The sequence below is a fragment of the Aspergillus terreus genome, genomic scaffold (assembly GCF_000149615.1).
Source record: "Aspergillus terreus NIH2624 scaffold_2 genomic scaffold, whole genome shotgun sequence".
In the NCBI taxonomy this organism is placed as follows: domain Eukaryota; kingdom Fungi; phylum Ascomycota; class Eurotiomycetes; order Eurotiales; family Aspergillaceae; genus Aspergillus; species Aspergillus terreus.
The window spans coordinates 33,747-53,259 of record NT_165925.1 but is presented as its reverse complement, the minus strand read 5'-3'; the positions used below and the strand labels follow the sequence as shown (position 1 = coordinate 53,259).

The 19,513-nt window shown below is 48.6% G+C and overlaps 7 protein-coding genes across 7 annotated transcripts; 1 reads left to right on the top strand and 6 right to left on the bottom strand.

Annotated features, from left to right (window-relative positions):
* Positions 1–398: 398 nt before the first annotated feature.
* ATEG_00998 (NAD(P)/FAD-dependent oxidoreductase) lies at positions 399–1,394 on the bottom strand (the record flags this gene model as incomplete). The annotated part of the gene is made up of 1 exon (XM_001208363.1): positions 399–1,394. The coding sequence occupies one exon, from the start codon at positions 1,392–1,394 to the stop codon at positions 399–401; it is 996 nt and encodes a 331-aa protein (XP_001208363.1).
* Positions 1,395–1,881: 487 nt separating this feature from the next.
* Positions 1,882–3,354, top strand: ATEG_00997 (norsolorinic acid reductase; the record flags this gene model as incomplete). The annotated part of the gene is made up of 6 exons (XM_001208362.1): positions 1,882–2,003; positions 2,043–2,141; positions 2,209–2,434; positions 2,496–2,634; positions 2,709–3,247; positions 3,316–3,354. The coding sequence occupies 6 exons, from the start codon at positions 1,882–1,884 to the stop codon at positions 3,352–3,354; spliced, it is 1,164 nt and encodes a 387-aa protein (XP_001208362.1).
* A 1,682-nt stretch (positions 3,355–5,036) lies between these two features.
* Positions 5,037–6,670, bottom strand: ATEG_00996 (UDP-glucose 6-dehydrogenase; the record flags this gene model as incomplete). Its single annotated transcript, XM_001208361.1, has 3 exons — positions 5,037–6,128; positions 6,182–6,576; positions 6,631–6,670. The coding sequence occupies 3 exons, from the start codon at positions 6,668–6,670 to the stop codon at positions 5,037–5,039; spliced, it is 1,527 nt and encodes a 508-aa protein (XP_001208361.1).
* Positions 6,671–7,520: 850 nt separating this feature from the next.
* On the bottom strand, positions 7,521–8,647 carry ATEG_00995 (UDP-glucuronic acid decarboxylase 1; the record flags this gene model as incomplete). The annotated part of the gene is made up of 3 exons (XM_001208360.1): positions 7,521–8,116; positions 8,170–8,353; positions 8,600–8,647. The coding sequence occupies 3 exons, from the start codon at positions 8,645–8,647 to the stop codon at positions 7,521–7,523; spliced, it is 828 nt and encodes a 275-aa protein (XP_001208360.1).
* A 2,388-nt stretch (positions 8,648–11,035) lies between these two features.
* ATEG_00994 (uncharacterized protein) lies at positions 11,036–12,025 on the bottom strand (the record flags this gene model as incomplete). The annotated part of the gene is made up of 1 exon (XM_001208359.1): positions 11,036–12,025. One exon carries the CDS (start codon positions 12,023–12,025, stop codon positions 11,036–11,038), a length of 990 nt encoding a protein of 329 aa, XP_001208359.1.
* Positions 12,026–12,812: 787 nt separating this feature from the next.
* ATEG_00993 (uncharacterized protein) lies at positions 12,813–13,745 on the bottom strand (the record flags this gene model as incomplete). The annotated part of the gene is made up of 1 exon (XM_001208358.1): positions 12,813–13,745. One exon carries the CDS (start codon positions 13,743–13,745, stop codon positions 12,813–12,815), a length of 933 nt encoding a protein of 310 aa, XP_001208358.1.
* Positions 13,746–14,249: 504 nt separating this feature from the next.
* ATEG_00992 (uncharacterized protein) lies at positions 14,250–15,062 on the bottom strand (the record flags this gene model as incomplete). The annotated part of the gene is made up of 2 exons (XM_001208357.1): positions 14,250–14,704; positions 14,849–15,062. 2 exons carry the CDS (start codon positions 15,060–15,062, stop codon positions 14,250–14,252), a joined length of 669 nt encoding a protein of 222 aa, XP_001208357.1.
* Between the last annotated feature and the right edge of the window lie 4,451 nt (positions 15,063–19,513).

Genomic DNA, 19,513 nt, shown 5'->3' with positions numbered 1-19,513 from the left:
ATGTTCATCTTTCCTTGTAAATAGCAAGGCAACAACTTTTGCATCATTGGTACTCGCTACTTTGTATGTAGGATTCCGGCGGTTCCGAAGTGTCCAGATCTGAAAAGTACCTTACTCCAGAGTAGTAGATAAAGTTTATTGCTATAATTCAAGCAGGGTATCGACCCGCGCCGCAGCCCTGGGCTATTATATATGTATACGGAGTATTATAAATCTTGAAAAAAATAAGAAAATGTATCGTTCAACAGCCTCTCATTTACATGCTTTGGAAGACTAGGTACAGCAGGCATTGTTGGTCTCTACAGATTAGGAAGCATGTAGGTGCCTTAATAATTCAGACACAGCATAGTAACAAACCACCTGAAGGCGACAGCGATCAATGTCAAATCATCAAATCTTCATGAGCCTCCAGTTTGCTCTTCTTCTGGCCATTGCATGGTAAGCTCATGGTGGATCAACGTGGCGGCGGCATTACCCGTGAAGACCGCACTTGTCACCGACTTAAACTGCTGAGAGGCATCCCCGGCCACGAAGAGACTTCTTACGCTAGTGCGCCCGCCCAGTTCCGTGGCCAAATTCCCGCCATCATCGAAGCCCACCCCAAGTTGGGTGGCCAAAGCTGCGCTGTTGGGCAGTGTGGGCGCAACGTGCAGCACCGCGTCAACTGTCATTGCTTCCCCTTGTCGAAAGGTCACGCGTACCCCTGATCGTTCCTCATCAGTGTTTGTTCCAGTCACCGCAAGTACCTCGCGATGATCAATGGTCACCCGAAACCTCCCCAGTCTCTCTTCCTCCTCTTTCGCCACCAGTCCGCCATTGGTCAGTAGTGCTCGGTCTGGAAAGAGGGACGCTGCGAGCAAGGACATGGTTTTAGCGGCCTCATCATCTCCCAGAATAGCCAATCGCGGCCCTCGACACTCATAGCCATGACAATAGATGCAGTCGAAGATTCTACTTCCCCAGAGTTCGGCGAATCCGTCGATATTGGGGAGCAAATCCGCAACTCCTGTCGCCATCAACACTTTGTAGGCGACGTATGTGTTCCCCGCCGTATCCTTGGCGATGAATCTGTCAACATGGGTGCCCCTGACCTCGTCACGTTGGGCCACCCGCTCGAGGGAAACGACCTCATTGTCTGGACCCACCCTGACTTGCACCGTTGGATAAGCGGCAATTTCGCGGCGGGCATCTTCGAGGTATGCTGTCGGTGTCTTCCCGTCGTTCGTCGGTACCGTCTGCATCGCGACGGCCTGCTCGTTTCGATACCGTCCCATATCTAGAATTAGGGTCCGGCGTTGAACGCGTCCGAGGGTCAGACCAGCGGCGAGGCCACTGGGACCGCCCCCAATAATGAGGACCTCAAAAGGAAATTTAGATCCCTCCGTTGGGGTCATCTCGAGGTAGAAAGAGTGAGTTGAGCTCAAGGCGGAATATCTGAAAAACAAAGATTGTTGCTGGCGTCCTTATGTCCACTTGGTCGTCTACTTTCATTGAAGAGTGAAGGCAAAATGCTCACTGAGAACCAGGCTTCCTGTCTATATTGTACATACGAGTAGAGAAGACGCAGTATATCGTCCCATAATTTGTCTCTCTATTGTATTCATTTGTTCCATTGATATATATTACTGTTATATCTCTTCCCGCCAATGCTGCCATTCCACCGAACTTCAGTCGCTCGGCGAAATACATGTCTCGAAGATCTGACCAACGCCGATCGCCGAAAATCATCGCCGACGAACTCATCTTATGCTCTGTGCCTATCATTACGTGCTCGCCAAGAAGGAATCCTAGACAGTGCTGGCTCTCGGGATACTCCTCTCATTCGAACTTGTTCACCATTTCGATCGCAAAAGAAGCAAAAACCACAGCCAAATAACAAAGATGGCATTTGAACTCGCCCAGAAACCCATCAGCCGTTTAAGGCGCTACAGATTGCTCGCCCCTTCAGCCGGGCTTAGAGTCAGCCCTCTGGGGCTGGGGAGCATGGCGTTCGGAGAGAAATGGTAAATATTGATCCCTTCGGAATATTATCGGTCTCATAGGTTGCTCGATAGGAGTGCGGTTCTTGGGAAATGCGAGAAACCAACTGTCTTCGAAATCTTGGACTTCTTCTATGAGCAAGGGGGGAACTTTATTGATACGTATGTGAATACCTAGGTCATGAATTTGGTGATTTCGTGCACTAACCCCCGCTGGCTATGTCCTTAGCGCCAATAATTATCAAGAAGGAGAATCCGAGGCTTGGATCGGTGAATGGATGGTGGCTCGCAGCAATCGAGAAGAACTTATAATCGCCACCAAATACTCGTCTGCCTACACACAGGACGGAAGTGAATCGACTATCCGGGCCAATCGTGGAGGAAATGCCACCAAGAGCATGGTGCAGTCACTGGAGAAGAGTCTCCAGCGACTCCAAACCAGATACGTGGACATAGTCAGTGTGACACCATTAAGAAGGCCAACAGAACAAGACGAAAAGCTGATTGTGTGGCCAGCTCTACGTGCATTACTGGGACTTTACGACCTCTATTCCTGAGCTGATGCAGTCCCTGAATCATTTGGTTGCCAGTGGGAAGGTGCTGTATCTGGGTGTCAGTGATACCCCAGCTTGGATTGTAGTCAAAGCGAATGAGTGTATACTGCGAAATACCCTTTCCGTTCCTTTTAGATTATCTTTAAGGAGTGAACTTCTGACTGATTAAGAGCAGATGCCCGTCACCATGGGTTGCGGCAGTTCAGCATGTATCAGGGTCGATGGTCAGCTGCCCAGCGTGACATGGAAACGGACATTGTTCCCATGTGCCAAGCCGAAGGCATGGCCATTGTGCCGTGGGGTACTCTAGGGGGTGGGAAGCTCAAGCACCCTCGCGATCACGACCCTACTCAGGGACGCCAATTCCCGGACCCTCCAAAGGAGATGCGGAAGATCGGAGAGAAGATCCGGAATCTTGCTGAGCAGATGAAGACTCACCCGACAGCACTGGCCTTGGCGTACATTATGAGTAAAGCCCCCTACACCTTTCCCATCGTTGGTGTGCGAACTGTGGAACAGTTGAAACAGAACCTGCAGGCGTTGGAGCTGCAGATTGACGAAGGAACTGTCCGGGCTATTGACCAATGTGTCCCATTTGACACACGATTTCCTCTGAGTTTCCTGGCTGGGGAGAATATCAAGGGCGCTTTCGGGCCTGAGGATGTGTACTTCACCAAGGAGTGCGGAACCTTTGATTTTCCGGCACGACCCAGGGTAAGTATTCGCTGTTCAGGAACATATATAAATGTGATTATGCATAATAACCGTTGTAACAACACCAGGCTATTCCAAATTATCGGGAGGAGACAGGAGACGTCTAATGATTGGGTGTCTATATATGAAGATTGTAGCGGGGGAACAGCAGAGGATTAATTCTTTCCCTTTGCCTATTAGGCTTGTTTGTTTTTCTGGGCCCTAAGTTGTATCTGCGTCTCTTTAGAGGCAGACCTTGGATATGAATCAACACTTTTCTCTACCCTAACCAAGACTACTCGGTTGGTTCGTCCAAGAAATCCGACCCGAACCCATCCTGAAAATTTGCGGGTCGGGCCGCGTTATACGGAGTAAGGCTAGGCCTAGACTAGATCGGGTCGAGTTAAAGGAGGGTGGGTCGGGTATGGGATGATGTGCGGGTCGTGTTCGCAAGATCAAAAATTTGAAGTCGACTACTGTGTTATGTCAACTTGCCGGCCAACGAGAGAAGTCAGCTATTTTCAGCCCCTTGAGGTGTCTTATCGTCCTCTGCTCTTATCCCTAGATGACGATGACGTATCTTCAGGAGGTAGCCGAGTGCCGTATGCCTGGATTTACACCAGATACCCCATGTCAAAACAAGCCGTATTCTCTCGCTTCGCTCGGCGGCTTGTAGTTATTTGCGGGCCAATTAGTCATGTAATAGGGGGTAGGTCTATAGGCATACTACCTGTTATACCGCCTACTAAATACCTACATATATAACTACCTCCTTAACCACCTGCGCTAACCATTAAATATACCGCATTTCCAGGTGCTTCCTATCAGATGACCCCGCGATGGTAATTTTTGGCTTGTTTTTTTGAGCGTACTTTCCACTAAGCTCTCTATTCCTTCCGTATGGAATAGAAAAAGATCATGCTCCGCAAGCCCAGCTGTCTATGGATATGCTAGAAGTTCGCATATTCTACTGTTCGATGTGCAATGGCTTGTTTTCCGCCTAGACTTAGAGCTTCAACAACATCGGAACCCTGTCAAAATTTGATTGAATATAGAATATCCCATGCTAAATCTTAATTACTAGTTATACTTTCTATATTTTCTTCCATCCGCGTGAAAATGTTGCCTAAAGTTAGAGAGTTTGCGAGGTTTTTGGAGCATCGAGATTACATAAGCAATTTGCTCGAGCCGAGGTGGTAAGCCACCTGCTTAATTAGGACTAGCGTCCTACGCGCCTACATTGTTTTGTATGATAAGAGCTGGTCATCTTCATCTTCCATTCCTCCAAGCAAGCATTTTTCCTCCTGGTCACTTTGACAATATCTTACCGCTTACTTTTTTGTATTTTTGCCCTCCCTCGGATGGAACTAACGCAACAAACCTAATATTCAAGGCAACAAAGGAAGAAGTAAAGCTAAAGGGATATATATATATATATGACCACTAGCTATAACAGTATATACAAATGCTTTCTGGTTATCAAAGACAATTGGTATAAACGGAAGCTAGATAAGACTGTTTTAGACATATGGTAAGGCGGATCCTTATATCCGTTTGATGCTATACTCGGTAGAAGTGGCAGCCTGTTAGACCGATACTGTGGTAGCTGGTGTGCGATCAAGGCGATCGCTTGATTTGAGTGTACATGGGAGACCGATACAACATTTTGGAGGCAGAAACCGTCTTAAATTCCCTCTCACAGCTGATTCATAATACTAGAGGATTCGTCTTTACTTCTATTGCACTCGGCGAACTCGTACTGTCTGATTTCGGCCCGGCATGCCGGATTGCAGTAATTCGACAGCCATTATTAACGCAAAAAGCGATGGTCTCTGTCCCATTTTGACAAGCGACCAATACCCACATAACGACAGCCGAGGCTTTCCAAATATTGAGCACTAAGGAAGTTTCTTCCATCAAATATAAACGCAGGTCGAACCATATTCTCCACGATAGAAGGCCAATTAATACGCTCCTTCCCAACTTCTGGATAGACACCATCGCTTTGAATATCGTTGATGTGTAAGTCATTCGTGCAGACCTCCCCATTAGCCTTGTACGGCGCTTCGCAACCATCCGGAGTCATGAATTGGTGCCAGGCGGTGGCCACCACGATGGCTTCGACACCAGCACACGCCTCTCCGGCAGTGGAAAAAATTCGTAATCGTTTGGACTCCTCTTCCGATGGATTTACGTCTTTGTAAATCTGGTCTTCAGAGACCATTGGGTCATATACACAGATTGTCGCACCCTCTCTCAATAGCTGACAGGCCAGATTCTTGGACGGAGAATTCTTGGTGTCCGACGTATTCGGCTTGAATGCAAAACCGAGAATGGCAATTGACTTCCCGTTGACGCAGCCATGCATACAACTGAGAATACGGTGGGCAAATCGGCTCTGCTGGGCTCGGTTCATATCTAAAACGGCAGCCCAATAATTTGCGACAGAGTCGAGCCCCAGGCTTCGCGCGAGATACACCAAGGCCGCTACATCCTTGGGGAAGCAACTTCCACCCCACCCTAGTCCACTCTGCAGCATTTTATTGCCGATACGAGGATCGGCTCCCACCCCCTCTGCAACGGAATTGATGTCGGCGCCCACTGCCTCACAAATCGCGCTCAATGAGTTGATGCTGCTGATTCGTTGTGCCAGCAGTGCATTGGATGCCAACTTGGAAAGCTCGGCCGACCATTGATCCATAGTAATAATGAGCTCGCGCGGAACCCATCTTTTATATAGGGCAGCTAATTTCTCTGCCGCTTGTCGACTTGACTTCGTCTGCTGGCATCCGATTATCACCCGTGGAGGACGTGTAAGATCGGCCACTGCGCTACCTTCTGAAAGGAATTCGGGGTTAGAGAGGACTTCAAAAACTGGTCTTTCCCTGGACGTTGACTCAAGCTATCATTCACTATTAATAATACACCTATGGGACGTAAAGCAAAGGGGCTCACCAAGTCCTGTATCGTTGATGCAGTACCTCCAGGCACCGTTGATTTCTCAACAATGACCTTATCTGTTGTGGCTACTTCGGCAATCGTGCGTACAGCCTCTTGGACGTGAGCTAAATCCAAAGCCATGCCTCTTCCGGTTCCGTGAGATTTAGTCGGCGTATCTATGCATAGCATGATGAAATCTGCATCCCCAATCGCTTTTCTGACGTCACAAGAAAACGTGAGGTTGCAGGTATCTTTCCGTTGTCGTACTTGAGCTATAAGTTCACTGAGGCCAGGCTCGTACATTGGCAAATCATCTGAGTTCCATGACTCAATTCTGGCCGGATTTTTGTCAACAACGGTAACTGTAATCTCTGGGCATTGGAAGGCAAGCACGGCGCCCAATGGACCACCTAAGAGTGTGATGAGTGCTGTAGCTGTTCTTTTCGATAACAGGGTTTACCTACCGACAAATCCGGCCCCAATACAAGTGATTTTCCGGATCATGATAGTTCCTATACTGAGGTATATCGACTGATAGTACTCATGGACGATGGTCATATAAAGGGCGTAGAATGGAGTCTCGACACTCAAGATGGAAACGAAGCGAAGGGCAATTCGTGCGGTCGGTTCCCCTCTGCCGCTTCGGTCTTGCCGTAGGCCCAGCAGCGCAGGCGACTGAACTCCAGCCAGCCACTCGGCAAACCTGCATCTTCATCTAATTGGTCTGAGATTTTGTTGAGTGAGCAGGTGGGCGACTGAATCGGTGTTCATGCAGACTAAATCTTAGCAAGGCGCGTAGCTGAACCCGGCGGTGTCAGATTCCAAAGGCCGATGCAGCTACCACAATTAAACTTTTCGTGCAACTAAGATAAGTCTTGATATCGTGGCACCTGTAAGCTCAGCTGAGTACATCTCGCCTATCACCCTTGTTATATGCCCAATGGGACTTGGGCTACCCCATGATGGCATCATCCTCTTTGGGGAATAAATCTAGTTCTGCAGCCATTCGTCTAATCGGAACAATTGTCTAGATGGTCTCATCTATAAATATAATAAATTTGAAGGCCATTACGTGGTGATTAGTTACCTTCCGGAAAGAAAATTTGCTTTAGCGTTTCATAATCTGGCGACAACCCATCGATTGGTATGCACCATGCATAGCCCGATGGTGGGCCTGTGAGCCAACGTAGTGCAAGTTTCGATGCATTATATTATTACGGAGTACATGGCAAAGCCAAAGAAATGTGTCTTACATACCGATAAATTAACTCGCAAACAAAACCATCGGTGTTCACCTTAACTTCAAAAAAGAAACACGCCATAAGGAAAGGAATGAGTAGGCAAAATGAACGTGTTATGTACCTTGCTCAATATGCCACTTAATAGTTCTCTTCAATCCCTCTTCTAGGGCCACCTCGGGTTCCCATTCTAAAATCGCTCTCGCCCGCGTGATGTCGGGTTGTCTCCTATTCGGATCATCAGAAGGTCGTGGGCAGTAAATGATGGGCACTCTAGGCTTCCCCATCTCAGCGACCATCTCGACGACAATCTCTGCTAATTCGCGGATTGTAAACTCCCTCGGGTTACCAATATTCACAGGAAGAGTGCAATTGCTGTTCATGAGCCGATATAATCCCTCGACACAGTCACTGACGTACTGAAATGAACGAGTCGCCGTGCCATCGCCAGTGATCTTGATCTCATTACCGGCAAGAGCCTCGCCGATAAAACTGGATACAACTCGGCCATCACTATGGGCCATTCGAGGTCCGTATGTATTGAAGATACGGGCAATGCGGATCTGCAAACGGGGATATCTCATCTGATATGCGTAGCAGAGTGCTTCAGCGACTCGCTTGCCTTCATCGTAGCAGGAGCGGGCTCCAAATGGGTTAACATGACCCCAGTAGTCCTCTGGTTGAGGATGCACTTGTGGATCACCGTATACCTCTGACGATTGTTGTTCAGTCTTCGAAATCAAAAAGTATCTAGGTATGACGAACCGGATGTGCTTGTGTGGAGAATGCGAGTGTTTCTTTTCACCGCAAGCTCCAAGATGTTTTCCGTGCCTTGGAAGCAGGTTCTGAGGGTAGAAATAGGGTCATTCTGGTAGTGAATTGGACTCGCAGGACAGGCCAAGTTGAAGATTTGATCTATTTTTCCGATTCTTAAACCTTCAAGTGGGCTCTGAATATTATGGCTGACTCGGTCAGCAAGCACATCATACATATCCCTAGAATAGAATTTACCTGAAGAACGTGAATTTGGGGTTTTGCTCTAAATGCTTCAAATTTGCAACCGATCCAGTTTGAAAATTATCGATGCCGATTACCTCATGGCCTTTTTGTAGCAGGAAATCTACTAGATGGGATCCGAGAAAGCCAGCAGCCTGAAGCTTAGTATCTCATGAAAACGGTAGGTAGAAGGACATACTCCAGTGACCAAGACTCTCAAGGGTACGGAATAATTCGATGCAGCCATGGTGTCCGCCTTTCCCGCCAACGAAGGAAGAACAAGAACAAGCACACAATAGAAGGGAAGCACTTGGCAATGTCTGCACGATGGCTGCTCGCGGAGTGGGAGATAGTGGTATAATTTTCCGGAGTGAGTCCAAATGTGGATATGAGGGCAGCGGAGATCTTAAATGCTGACCTGCACCAGAATGTGCGTGTTGAAGGGCACGAAATCAACTCTACTGCAATTGATCAACATAGGCCTGCCGATGAACTGTTCAATACCTTGTAGCATACCCACCCGCATTGTTTACTGCAATGCCAGGGCTACTCGTAAAGCCAATGGGGGACCGAATTGGGATAATCTAGGGATACGCCTGCTACCTATCTAGGTAGGAAGAAAAGCCGTATGTACAGGGTATCACAACGAACCCACTAGCGGGGCCCGAGGGAGCCTGTGTGCCAACGTGGCAATACATGTACAGCAACTGACACGAGTCGCGCAGACCCTGTGGGTGATTGGCACTTGGCGGCCTACCAGTTCCCTGCTGTGCTTGAAATGAACCCGGCTGTTTCGTTTTCTGCCTAGGCGCTCCAATGGCGCATGCCGCATGTTCTCTCCTCTATTGAATAGGAAACGTAACCTTCCAGAACCAAGAGGCCGCCAAGGCACGATGCACCAACCCTAAAGTTTATTCTGTAAATGGAGTTATCCCTTGCTAAGTGGTCATGGACATGCGGTCAGATACGATGATAGCATAGTGCGTCCAATAGCCTGAGGTGGAGACGTGTGGACACGTTACGGAGGCGGCACTGACAATCTCTGATTTCGAGATTTGAGATCGGGCACTCTCATCAGTAATGTATGCTCCCTGTTCCAAACCTAGCGCGAACTGTTTATCGGCTCTGGCTCCTAACTGTCCCTTCAATCTTGGCAGGTGGCTGCTTAGCACGCTTCACGGTCTGTCTAGATAGCTGAAGATGGCCGCATCCAAGCTGATCAGTGCGGGGTACCCACCCCCGTCTTTTGTGGGTCTTTGCGATCAGATTTGGTGACCGACCCGCTTCAGCCCCATACCAAGCTAACGAAATTACCTGGATACACCGGGGTGTATACCTCTGAATGTGAACAGTGCAGATCCCTAATACTCCAGCCTGTCGACAATTCGCCTAGTGACCGTGAGTGCGCTATTCCCACCATGGCTCTCGACAGCTGACGGAGAAGTTGGTTGCCTCTCTTTAAGCCTTCAAGCGAGGATCATCCCTATGTTGGTGTAGATATAAGTTCTCTTTTCTCCCAAATGCGGATTTACTATTTGACGAAGCGCAAACAGTAACATACGCTTCAACAAAGGTTGGTATACTAACAGAACAAATCTTTGGAGATATCCCTAACTTCATCCAGGTGGTCCTGAATGATAATGTGAGTGCTGTAATGTATTGTGATAGGAGGTGCTAACGTGTTTAGGGCAATTACCCATTTGACGGCGACTTCGTGCCCTATATCCCCGAGAGATCAGACAGTAATTCGGATCTGATTTACGGAATTCAATACACCGCCATCTGTCCCCTTGGCATCCTCCTATATCGAATGGTGAAGCTGAAGAGAAACGGCGTACTCAATCATCTGGAGTTGATGCGTGCACTAGATAACCATAAATGCATATACCTACGAGTCGAATACGTTGGGTTCAACCCTGGATGAGGATCCGTCCTTCTCCTTCTCCTCTACAGATAACGAGCGTAGGGATGAAGGAAGATACGGTGTCATTACCTTCTAACCGCGGATAAAACTGATCGATGGAAGATCTCTATATGGATACGGGCTTATGAGGACTCCTCGACCACTGGCAAATTCGAGCTCGACAGCGATGGCTTTATAACTTACTTGATTGATAGTGCGGGCGAATGATCAGATTCCGATGACCTGCCCTTCGAAACAAATACCATTCTTGTCTTCTTGCACGTTGTTGATACCTCGGCAGAAGCGGCTTGGGATAGAGAGGAGCTCGCGGTACGTTGGCTGAACATGTCTCTTTCTATCCAGGGATCATCTAAATCTGATATCCCAGTGAAGGTGTGTTTTCTGAAAGTAGGATTCGAGCTGAACGATAAGAAGAGTATTTACCTAAGTAAGTTTTGTCACTTACATTAGATAACGCCCTGGCAGGTATTAATCAATACCTGATCATTACTGACACGGAAACCACACGCATCGACCTGGGCCTGGACTAATACGAGTTTCAACAATGGCGTGAAAACAACGAGACCGAAGCTACTACAGGGTCGATGCAAAAGGCCGCCGTTGATGCAAAAGAACCACGCTGAATATAACAGCCAAGAGAACTCAGCAGGCAGTAATTTTCATGACCTATATAAGGCCACACTTCGCAAGACTAGCTGAAGACACAGCAATCTAGGCAGAAACTTCCTTACCTACTACCTCCCCCCGGCCTCTTCCACGGCCCGCATACATAGCTGCCGATCGATGCGCACGCTCTTCTGTGACCCTCTCTAGTACTTGCCTCGGTGTCTCGCCGGCTGCGTTGACCACTTCTTCAGAGGCTCCAGCACCTAGTAGGATTTGAATAATCGCATTTCGTTTGTGATCCAGTGCTTGTTTGAGGCGTCCAGTAATCTCTTCGCGATTTCCTCGTTCTTCCATTGGCTTGATGATTGTGCCCTTCATTACTTCATGGAGTGGGGTATTCCCTTTGAGGTCGACGGCATTGACATCTGCACCACGACTCACTAAGTAGCGAACAGCGTCCACTTGGTCCAGATTTCTGACTAGGTAGTGAAGCGCCGTGCAACCCAAGTCGTCTGTTTCGTTGATTTGGAGATGGTCCAGCAGCTGGTTCACCATAGATGAAGCGGTGATAGACTCACACCGACTCACGCTGCACAGTCCATGCAGCGCATTCCGTCCAAGGGAGTCACATGCCCGTGGATCGGCTCCATGTTTGAGGAGCATATCTATTATCTCTGAGACAGCCTGCAGACTACCAGGAGCCCATTGGTGTTGCTTTATTACTTCTCCAAGCGCCGTCGTACCAACATCGTCCCGTAAGTTCAGGGTGTCCGGAAGCCGAGCGGCGTGTAGAAGGAGCCTCAGAGCGCCGATGTTCGCGCCGCGACCGGTGTTGTTCTTGACCGCGTAGTGAAAAGCGGTGGCGCCATGCTGATCACTCGCATTGACGGTGTCTGGTCTGATATCAAGAAGCAATTTGACGGTGCCGGTCATCCGCAACGAGATGGCATCTGAGTTGTCGGAGTCTGTATAATTGCCGGAAACACCCGCCAGGGCCCAGTGGAGTGGCAGCCTGCCGAAGCTATCGGGTACAGCGACCATATCCTCTACCGTGACATCGCCACGGTGATCGATGAGAGCCCGAATCGCGTCCATGTTCCAGGAAAGAGCGGCCGTATGCAAAGGGGTTACATCATGTCCGTCCGTGATCCCGAAGAAAAACCCGCCATGCCAGACCTGGCGGCCGTGCACGTCCGCGCCCGCCTCCCGCACTCCCCCTGCAACGCTCGTGACGTACCCTCTCCCCCCTCGGTCTCTCTCTTCTACGCCCCCAACCTTGCTTACAACCTCTGTTCACCACCTGTTCGTTACCCAAATCACCCGTTTCTTGACCGATTGCATTCTCCAACTTCTTTTCCTGACCCCCTCGGAACCCTCCTGTACAATATCTTCGTCCCCGCTTCGCTCCGGTCTCGCGCTCTTGAAGCAGCGGTGTCTGATCATTGTGAATGTACAGGGCGGGAGCCAATTTCTCCGGGATATCGGGGAATGATCCGAATGCATTGCGCTGGGACAAGGCTGGGTATTTGTCTCTGATGCAGCTCATTGATAGCGGCGCCGAGGAAGCAAAGTACGGGTGACTCGAGCCCAGCCTGCTTCACTGTCTCGAGAAGTTCACCAGTGAGAATATACACACTTCTCCATTCCGAATATTTCGATTCCTGCAACATTGAGTTAGAACCTCCCCTCTAAACTGCCCTTGGGAAATGAACCGAACATACCCGGAGCTTGGATCCACGATGACGAGGCCGATGGAGAGAGAGAGTGGAGGAGATTGGGGGACCCAGTCGATAAATGTCCATCCCGAATGAAGCTCTGCAGAAGGTGAACAGCACTCGATGCCTCGCATCGGTCCATGAAAATAGAAGCTAACCCTCGACAACTACCAGATTCTGCAAGAAATCGAAGCCCGCATCATCACCTCGCAGCAGCAGATCGGCGTGACCAAGGCGCAGATGACTGCCAAACAAAGAGCCACCGAGAATCCAGCAGAGACCCCAGCCGAAAACCCAGCAGAGACTCCGGCTGAAAATACAGAGCCTGCACAGACTCCAGACGCTGGAGACTCTGAAACAGCAGTAGACCACACTGAAGCACCTAGTACAATATTTCCGACGGCTGTTTGACCATGTGCAATTAGTCGGGAAACCAAGTCGTAACCTGCATAGCTGACCGCATCGCCAAGAACCGTCCCTCTCGGCATCGGAACACAGTCCGAGTCATCCTGCTCGCCTGCTTGGGGACACTCTAAAAGCCAGCGAATAAATGACTCAATGCGGTCGCACCGCTGCTGCGCAGTTGGGCGATCTTTGGGCTTTGCCTCCCACGCCACATTACCCGCTTCTCTCAGCGCCTCAGCAGCCCGTGAGAGGGCTGTTTGACCCTCGAAGTCGTGATCGTGCAGCTTCCCCAGCGGTTGATCATGGCTCATCAGCCACGAGACCATGCCTCGGTTCGCCGTCGCGCAAGCCGCTATCACGGGAGAGACGTGGAAGCGTGCAAGGTAGTCCTCCAGGGGCTCTGTGAGCGCTGCATCCGAAAGATAGATCCGACAGAGCTCGCGCAGGACATCAAAACTATCATTCTGGATTGCAATGTGGAATGGACAGCTGTCATTAAACTCATATGCTTTCCAGAAGACACTGGTGTGCGTACACGCATTGTACGAGTTTAAAGCCGCCATGTCATTCTGTCGAATGATACTGCAAAGCAGGCCTTGGTTAGGGTGCTCATACACCGGAGATGCATCTGAATCATGGAAGACAAGCAATGCATTCGAACGATCAGCTGGGCCATGGAAGTAAGTATATGCCATGTGAAGACTGATGCAGGGCAGAGTGGGGGGGCGATAGTGAAAGCCACACGGGAAGTCACTGGGAGGTTGTATGGTGTGTGAATTGAATTGATTAAATAATTCCTGCCCACTGTTACTTAGAGCATCAGGATTGCGATACAATGACACTACTTGCTTAAAGATGAGTGGCAGAGACCATCCGTCGTAGGCGGCGTGGTGTGCAGTCCAAATAAAGAGTAGTCGGCTTGTCCTCTTTGCGCACTAGTGCATGTTTCATCAGCGGGGCTCGGAAGCCGCCAACTGTTTCCCGCTTGTGGTGTTCCTTTCTTAGGAGTACTTGGTATGTCTCTTCCCTAGGTAGATGTATGATACGGGTGCGCAGAACTATCTGGGCTCGAACTTCAAATTCATGACAGAGGGTTCTCTACATACGGAGTGGGAAAGACATGGATGCTCGAGCTTTAGCAGGGCTGGCCATACCGAAAATGTAATCACTACACAATTGCAGACTGCGAGTAAACATGATCATCTGCCATCCCCAACCCAGGCCGACCGATTCTCCTGCGCAAAGAGATCGAAGGACCTCGGAGGTCGCCCAGTGACTTTTTCAACTTCATCATTCTCCCGCGTCTCGAACCCAGTCGAGGCAGCAACCTCCAGCTTTGTCAAGAAGGCCGCATAGTACTCGGAAACCCCCGCGCTTACCAGCCCCTGGTACCGCGACTCTCCTGAAAGTTTTACGTGCTCGATCTTTCGTCCCAGAACACGGCTTAGCTTTTCAGCAATGTCGTCGTACGTCAAGAGCTCGGGTCCCAGCACCCGGTGGTCACAGTTGTGTGAGTCGGGATCAGTCAAGGCGCGATAGGCGACGGCCGCGATATCCGTGGCGCTGACAAACGGGATTTTGCCCTGGCCGCAGGCAGTATAGATCTTGCCTTGATCACGGATAAGTTGGCGCGGACCATTCTCGGTTAGATTCTCTGGCCAGCGAGGAAACATCAGCCCAATGTCTTCCACGAGATAGAATTTCCGACAGGGGGTCTCCAGTTACTAACCCATAAACCAACTCGGCCGAAGCACACAATAATCCACCTGCCTGTCCAGAAAATGCTGCCAAACCATACCCATTCCCGGCTTCCCACATTCGGCCGAGCTACCAGCCACGAGGACGAAGCGACGGACGCCGTGCTTCTCCACCGCGTAGTCGATGAACTCATTCAAGGGCTTCCATGGCTCCATCAGATAGATGGCACAGATTTCTTGACCATGGACAAACTTGTAGTCGAATGGAATGCTCCAGGTATCCTTATCTAGCCAGTCAAACTTGACCGCCGGCATGTCTGGCGGAGCAGCCGACTGGCCGCGACGGGAAGCCAGTAGGAAAGGGATGTTGTCATTTGGAGGAAGCGTGCTACTCGAAGGCACCGGGCGATGGCGGTCGCCCAGCGCGGCAACGACGGCAACCTATGATGGGTCTAGGAGTCTCGAGGTGCATATTCCGGCCCGACAAGTCGCCATGCGTACATGCATTACATACCCGACTGACCATGTTTCTTGTACGCAGGATGAACTGCTCTACACTGCATCTCCAGGATACAGAAGCAATTCTGATCGAAACCATCGGACGGCGAGGGTGCCCACGGATTGGACGAGGAGTTGTGCCCGTGGTGATAAATCTTGGAAGACTGATATGCAACACATACAACTGTATTTACTAATCATTTCTAGATCGTCTCTAGATTGTCTCTTTCAGGCTATACGGCAGTCATGCTTAGGATTAAGCTAATAATGTAACCCAACAGTACATATATATCCCTTCGATTCTCTTTAAGTCGGCAATCATCACTGCAAAAGCATTGCCAGAAATCGGAGAACGGCTTCGTCATCGTGTTCGATTTCTCTCATACAGGCCGAAGAATGAATACAGCCTAATATAAGATTCCTTGCCTATTTTTTCCTGGCCTTTTGCTTGGCGAGGTTACACGGCCTCTTGCTTTCCCTGCTCATTGAATCGCTGTAGACATGTAAACTTCTGATTCGGGCTAAAGAGACTGTTTCTTCTCTAGCCTACAGTAAGTTAGATAGGAATTATTTCCGAAATTAAGGCGAAAGGATGACCCGTTAGCCTGTAATGGAGTAGTGTATTGAGAAATGGTTTTATTGACACCATGGTACAATACGTAAAGCAATTATTCTTACATCCAATTGCGGAGTCTTTCTGTTCCTCGCTATTCCTCGCTACCGACTTCCTGTCCTCCGTATAGGTCTTTATATCTCGCGCAGAAACATCTCACTCACTTAGTTTAATGTCGGTGGGCCAACAAAAGGCGGGAGACGATGCAGTGAGGGCAGTGGCGAAGCTGGTCCGTATTGCTTTCGTAAGATCTTAGTGATCGGACGATAGCCCTACATAGCTGGCCTAGCTCTTTCCCGGGTAATAAAGGGCTACAATATTTGTCTATGCGCATGAGTGGACCAGGAACAAGCCCAGTATACTACGCTACAGCTAAGTAGGGATTGAGAGAGCTAGCATTATGAGTATTAGTAGCATGCCACATTGCGAAATAAGGCAAAAACATTCAACTCCGTAAATATAATATACATAAATGTAGTGTTCATGCTTTTACACTCACAACTCGCAGGCGGCTAGAACTAACAAAAATGAAGGATAGATACTAACACAATGCAGAAAGGGTACATTTTCCTGTCATGTGCTGGTAGACGCCCAGCAAAATCAGCTTTAACAAGAGGAACTGCGCCTCAATTTGTCTCCTTCGTATTTTGCCATCTCAGGGCCTTCAAGTGGATGTACAGGGTTACTCCCAAGCCTGGATATATTGTCATTTTCCGATGTCTTCTGAAGTCGAATTTGCGCTTCCTGTCGGAGGCTGGGGCATATTCTACCCTGACACAGAGGCGCCTGTTGTTCGGCAGTTTGGCTTTCAGGTGCAGGTGATTCGCGACCAGCTAATTGGGAACATAGTTTGTTTTCCATTGTTACCAATTAACAATGTGGATAAAATAGCTGATGAATTGCAAACCGAGAGAGCGCTGTGTTGAGATAGTGAGGTTGGCGGGTTATTTTCACTCTTTTGGTATCACAACCTAGAAAGTAAACTGTTGTTCTGAAGGCGTAGACGTCAGTCAGTGATGCATATATCAATTTTAAATGACTTTGGAACAAAGTTTCTTTAAATAATGGTTGACATTCCATCATCATGACATGCAGAGTTTATAATAAAAGTGTTCTATTGGACTCATTATTTGGGATAGAATCCAAAGTTTGGCCACGCAATTACTAAGCCGGAACACAAGATAATCCAATGAAAACCACACTTTGATCGGCTGATGGAGGGCTCAAGACGCATGGGAGAACATAATTCTCCTTTCTTTCATGGAGTATGGGAGATTCAGACGGTCTGGTCTGCAGACCTACAGACCAGCCGTCAGCCATCAGATAAGAGGCTAGTAAGCCAACGGTGTCATTTCTAACTACTAGGGCAGAGTCTTCTTATACTAACTGCATCATCTTGAGGAAGTATTACCCTTAGCAATCGACACTCCATCGCATTCCGCTAAGATATCATTTTAGAGCCAACTAGACCAAGTGAGGATCCCTGGGGACATAACATGGCCTTCAATGGCGAGCTGTCTGGTTTATATTGCTGAGTTGGGGCCCATGATGGTCGTGCCAGTGTCTTAGGAATTTGCAGGCCAAAGGAGCCACACCAGCGAGGTTTCGGTTTGCAGTTGAGAATCAAAGATTCATGGCGCGCAAAGCTCAATTTTTTTGGACAGAGTAATCGAAAGATAAATCTTGTCTTCCTGGAAACCGTTTTGTCTGTATTTATGTTCGCAGGTCGTACGTGCGTAGATTTCGACCAAAAACTGCCGGTCACACTACCTGGTAGTGGTACTACGTATTATAGCGAATCTAGCTCAGTCTGCCTCCCAGTTTACGTAGCACAATTGCGGGGAGCTAGACGCACGATAGTGGGCAGACTAGGAGAATCGAGGAGGCTTTATAACAGTTCAATACCGCTCGGAGCGGGGATCATGTGGCCTGTAGGTGATGTTCCGTGTTGCCTCGCAAACCCTTGTAGCTTTCCACGTCCAACCCGTTGGTGAGAACCTTCGCGTGAGAAATCTGGCAACTTGGCGGGCTCTAGATTGACCACCCGCGTAGCCTGTTCATGCGCTATGTACGAATCAGTCTGGTTCTAAAGCATGCGTAATAATGTGGGCTGCTAATCCCGCACAGTGGCATGGATACTGTGGGTCAGCTGTACATAAAGTTGTGGTCGGAACGGTAGATGATGTGGCCGTGGCTGTCACTGTACATACTTCTCTATCAGCCCTGCGTTACGCTGTCCTTAGGATAGACCCCTTCTAGTCAGCTGCTGGTTCTATCTAGCTATCGTCTTCCACATCCTACGAATATCCACTCCATCTATCGATCTGTCTGTATCCGGGGATTATAGTAATATGTATTAGGATTTAGTGATCAGGCGACTAAAAAAATGCTTAAGCCGAGGAACGGTAGAGCCAGAAACTTTGTGACTTCGCGGCAAAGTCTAGAACGGCCGCGACCCTAACTCAAAAGACTGCAAGTTAGGTTACCTTCTTGCCCTCAGTCAAGCCCCCTAGCAGTCTCGAGAAGCTGCTGAGCACATCCCCTACTTCAACTTGTAACGCCAGTCTAGGATGTCCTCGACCAGTTCGTCACGTTAATAATGTTATTTATCAATAATTTGAATAAAGGATAAATCTAGGTGATAAATTTTACCTTATATGTTTGCATCATACTACCTAATCGATACATAGTGATGAATATGTCATAATGACGAAAGAAGTCTGGCCCCAGTCGTTCGCTATAATGTACCGGCTATTAAAGAGGATAGTATATAATTATGCCCAGAACTTGAGTGAACTCTTGATCCATCTTCGCGATTTCATGCTCCTTAATATTGTATGCACGTCGAATCGTCAGCATGCCTAAAGCATATTTTGACCGTGACACTATAACGCTGCAAGAAGGCAACCACATCGGTGCCCAGATTGGTGGCAAAATGATCAAACCCGACGGGATGGAGCTTGTTACTGGAGAAGTTGAACGGGTCGTCATTTATCGATCTCCAGAAAATGCGGTTGAGCTCAACTGTACGCAAGATGTTCAATTTTTGCCTGGCGAGCAAGTTATCTTTCAACCGTTGGGTAAGCTGTTCAGGATAGGCGCACGTGCATCATTTATTGACCAAGGCCCCAGACCCGGCTAGTTACGCTGCTATAGGAATGAAAAGTGGCAAGGAAGTTGAATTCAAGGAGTGAAAAGTTCATGTTATGCTCAAAATAATCTGATATTGTATATTGCTGCCGCGTTAAAATTACAGCTGAATTGTTACACAAAAATAAGTCGGGACTCGATAATCCCGCCACTATGGCGCCTGTTAACCGCCAGTTTATAAGCCCGCCAGTAATCTCCGGACCTAGGGATGTAGCTAACTGTCAAAAAGTACAGTAAGTGTCTGAAAAGCAGAGCAAGATGAGTCTTCAACTACTGGTGGTGTATACCGTACGTAGTTGATTTATAAGCCTAAAGACCTTTATTGAGTGGATTAAGTCCTGTCCCTGCTAAACTGCTGCAGATATTCGTTGAGGTTAAAAATCCAATGCGGGCGCCCCTCTGGATATCGATATAGGAGATCTGCTACGTTAGAAATGCCAGCAATCAGCGGCTTTCAGAAGCTCTCTTGTTGCACTCTAACTCGCAGGTCTCTTTAAGCTGTTGG